We start from the raw sequence: 4,192 nt of genomic DNA, 5'->3' as shown, positions 1-4,192 counted from the left end.
TTTTTCTATGTTAAGGTTATTGGTACTTTTGAATGTATTACTTCTATATGCCTGAATATTTTTTATTTAATTGTATATTTGTATTATTACTGTTGTTGCCTGCATGTTTACATTTCTCCTTTTAGCAGTGCATAGTTAGACATTTATGTTTGTAATTGTTTGCTTTTGAAGTTGGAGTTAGGTCAGAAGCCGAAAAGTTACATTTTAAATTCTCTTATCTTCTCTCTCTCGATAACTAAGTTCTATTCCAGTCCAACCCTTTGTTTTTGCTTTCATTTCATTCTACTCCCATTCAAAACAATCCCTTTCAACTTCATGCGGTTGAATGCAGCCCAGGTCGGTCTAGTCATGTCCTGTGCAGTTCAGTCTTCTCGGTCCATTTCAATTCAATCCTTCATCTTGGATATGATCTCTAATCCAGTCAAGCAGTCTTCCTTTCAATTCAACGTAAATAATTTCGATCGAATCTGTTCCAACATAGTTCAGTCCTATCCAGTCCTATCCAACCTAGTCCAGTGGAGTTCAATCAATCACGATCAACTCTTTTCAACTAAATCAAGTCTTATCTATTTCAGTCAAGTTTATTCCAGTCGTCTCTTGCCTAGTGCAGTGTAATCAGTTATAACATAGTCCAGTCCAAACCAATTCAATCCTAAACAGTCCCATCCGCTGAAGTTCAGTACACTTCAGTCAATTCCACCCTGTTTCTCTCAAAACCAAGTCTAATCCAGTTCAGTCAAGTCCAGTCGAGTTTCTTGATTATAGTTCAGTACTGCCGAATCCAAACCAATCTAATCTAACACAGGCCAGTCCTATTTTGTCCTCTCCAAAGTAGTCCAGTACAACTCAGTCAAACCGGTATACTAAATTTCAACTCAAACCAGTCTAATTTAGTTCAATTAATTTTAGTCTTTCCCATCCTCTCTCGTCTATTGATTATGTTGAGTTTTGTCCCGTTTAGCTCAGAGCGATACAATCTCAACTAATAAAATCCAAACCAGTACAGTTCCATTTAGTCCTGTCCAGTCAAGATCAGCACAGTTCCGTCGAGTACTTTCCTGTCTAGCTCAGTCCAATATAGTCCAATCCGATGTAATCTGGTCAAACACACTATTATACATTCTAGTCCAGCACAGTTCAATCAAGCCCGTCCAGTCCATTTTAATCACAGCCAGTTCTGATCCGTTTGTTCGCATCCCATCTAAGTTAATACGGCCCAGTCTTGTCCGAACCAGTTAACTCCTTTCTTGCTTAGTCCACAACAGTTCAAATATTTCACTTATATATGTTAAAGAACGTCCAGTAAGTAAGTATGCCTCAGGCCAATCCTATCCAGTTCAATTCAGTGGCGTCTATTTAAACTCAAGCAAAGTCTAATGAGTTGAGTCAAATCCAATGCAGTCCATCTATGCCCGATAAATCCGCCGATTCCATCCAATCAAGTCCAATTTATTCCAGCCTAATCTAGCCGCACTACCCGAGCCAGATCAACTTAGCTCAAGTCAACCCACTCGATAAAATTCCAATGCAATTTATTTCAATCCCACTTATTTAGATGCATTAACGGGCTTCATTTCGAGCATTTTTTTTGTTTTATTCCTTAGGACGCTTTGCGTTCCATTTTTTCGACTGAAGTCTTACTCATTTTGTACCGCTTTCTCTCCATCTAGCCATTCATTTCGTGTCGTTCCATATAATTTGCTTTCACTATAATCCCTTCTATTCTAATTCCGTCGCGTTCCATTTCAGTATATTTCCGTTCATTTCATGTGAACTCGTCCAGTTCCGATCCAATATTTCAAACAGTTTTCCGTTTTGCATAAAATGCACCAAGTTAGGTTTCATTGTCATATTTTTTTTTTAACCTTGACCTTTTCGGCTTCTGATCTTACGCCATCATATGCATGTTTATTTAAATTTAATTTTCTGTACCTACCATTAGCATTGTATATTTGAATATATCACTATCACTATCACGCTGCGAAAACTCATCACTATACTATCTCTCTTCCCCCATCTATGCTCTATCCATTCCATAGTCGTAGTGCCTGATATACCCGCCGATCCATGTAATCCATCGCCTTGCGGCTCAAATGCCATTTGTCGAAATCGCAATGGTGCTGGTTCATGTACTTGCATACAAGATTACTTTGGTGATCCGTATATAAACTGTCGCCCCGAATGTGTACAGAATAGTGATTGTGTGCGCACAAAATCCTGCGTGAATATGAAATGCGTCGATCCATGTATAGGCCTTTGTGGCATTAATGCCGAGTGTCGCGTTGCGAATCATATACCTGTGTGTCAATGCATCTCCGGCTATACGGGCAATCCAATGCGTAGCTGCCACGAAAAACAGTCAAGTATGTTTTCGGCAAAACGTTTGCTAAATACAATCACGTCTAATAAAAATATCCAATCTTATCTTTCTCAAACAATACTTAATTATGTAGATATGTACCTGCCTATACCGCGTGATCCTTGTCGTCCCTCTCCTTGCGGCTTGTATAGCACCTGTCGTGTTGTAAGCAATCGCGCTGTTTGCTCTTGTCTACCTAATTATTTGGGAAATCCGCCCAACTGCAAGCCAGAGTGCATGCTAAGCTCGGAATGCCCTTCGAATAGAGCTTGCATCAATATGCGTTGTCAGGATCCATGTCCGGGTACTTGTGGACAGAATGCACGTTGCCGCGTTACCAACCACTCGCCGATTTGTAGCTGTACGCATGGTTACACTGGTGATCCGTTTCAACAATGTGTGCCCGAAAGAAGTAGGTTACCGCGCACGCCGACCACCAAGTTGACGCATCAAAACTAACAGAAATTTCGTATGCTTTTAGAACCACTTGATCAACCTCGCATACCAGCGCAGAATCCTTGTGTACCCAGCCCTTGTGGCCCGAATTCACAATGTCGCTCAGCTAGTTCAGGCGCAGTGTGCTCGTGTATTTCGAACTATATTGGCCGACCGCCAAATTGCCGACCGGAATGCACCATCAACTCGGAGTGTCCAGCGCGCATGGCTTGTATGAATGCACGATGCGCCGATCCTTGTGTGGGATCATGTGGCAACAATGCGCTCTGTCAAGTTAGTGCGCACGCACCGATTTGTATGTGTGAGCCGGGCTATACTGGCGATCCATTCTCTGGCTGCTACAAAGTCATTGAAAGTATGTTGAGATCACTTCATCCCGACTAAGTCGAAAAGCGCACTACTTACTGATATTTTACTTCCAATTGCAAACTTTTTCAGTACCTGATGAGCCAATACAACTTTGTCGCCCCAGTCCCTGTGGCTTGAATGCTGTTTGCGAAGAGCGCGATCGTGCGGCTTCATGCAAATGCATACCCGAATACTTTGGCGACCCCTATGTTGAGTGTCGTCCGGAGTGTGTCATCAATTCGGATTGTCCGAAGACACGCGCCTGCGTCAACAACAAATGCGTCGATCCCTGTCCGGGTATGTGTGGGCGTAATGCCGAATGCGCGGTCTTTAACCATGCGCCGAACTGTGAGTGCTTTAAAGGTTATACTGGAAATCCAATCATCGGTTGCTCGCCCATACCTGAGCCACCGCCGCAATGTAAGACCTCACCCACTCAAGCCCACTGAAATTATTATTATTATTGAATGTCTCGCTCGCGTAGATGAACCGCCGATACCTATCCACCCTTGCCAGCCATCGCCGTGTGGGCTCTATAGCAATTGTCGACCTGTCAATGGCCATGCAGTATGCTCATGCTTACCGAACTATTTGGGCGCACCACCCAACTGTCGTCCGGAATGCATGAGCAGCTCTGACTGTGCGCAAGACAAGTCCTGCATCAATGAACGCTGTAAAGATCCCTGCCATGGCACTTGCGGCAACAATGCCCTCTGTCGCGTCGTCAATCACAATCCAATTTGCTCATGTACACCTGGTTACACTGGTGATCCATTTGTGCGCTGCATCTATGAAGAGAGTAAGCATATTGCGCTTTGTCGCATCATCCGCGTGCTCAACGCGCTGTGAAACCGTTAGCGGTGTTGCATGTCTGAGCTTTTTTTCTTCACAGCTTCACAATGCGTCGGGCGCGTGCTTGATTACCATCCATACCCATCTCATTTCATCTTTACTTATACAAATTTTTCTTTTTTCTTTTGCTTACGTTTTTGTGGACATTTTCTTCCGGTTGCATGTTGAATATTATAC

The 4,192-nt window shown here is 43.1% G+C and overlaps 1 protein-coding gene across 1 annotated transcript in view; it reads right to left on the bottom strand.

Annotated features, from left to right (window-relative positions):
* The window catches only part of LOC118742046 (adhesive plaque matrix protein 2-like), a 6,729-nt gene extending 5,084 nt beyond the window's left edge, over nucleotides 1–1,645 (bottom strand). The window contains exon 1 of the mRNA XM_036474013.1: nucleotides 1,642–1,645. Coding sequence (XP_036329906.1) covers nucleotides 1,642–1,645 — 4 coding nt within the window. The remainder of the gene's footprint in view (nucleotides 1–1,641) is intronic.
* Nucleotides 1,646–4,192: the final 2,547 nt, after the last annotated feature.

Source organism: Rhagoletis pomonella, unplaced genomic scaffold (genome assembly GCF_013731165.1).
Source record: "Rhagoletis pomonella isolate Grant_MI unplaced genomic scaffold, Rhpom_1.0 Rhpom_scaffold_00006, whole genome shotgun sequence".
Taxonomy (NCBI): domain Eukaryota; kingdom Metazoa; phylum Arthropoda; class Insecta; order Diptera; family Tephritidae; genus Rhagoletis; species Rhagoletis pomonella.
This window is presented reverse-complemented; position numbering and strand designations above follow the sequence as displayed.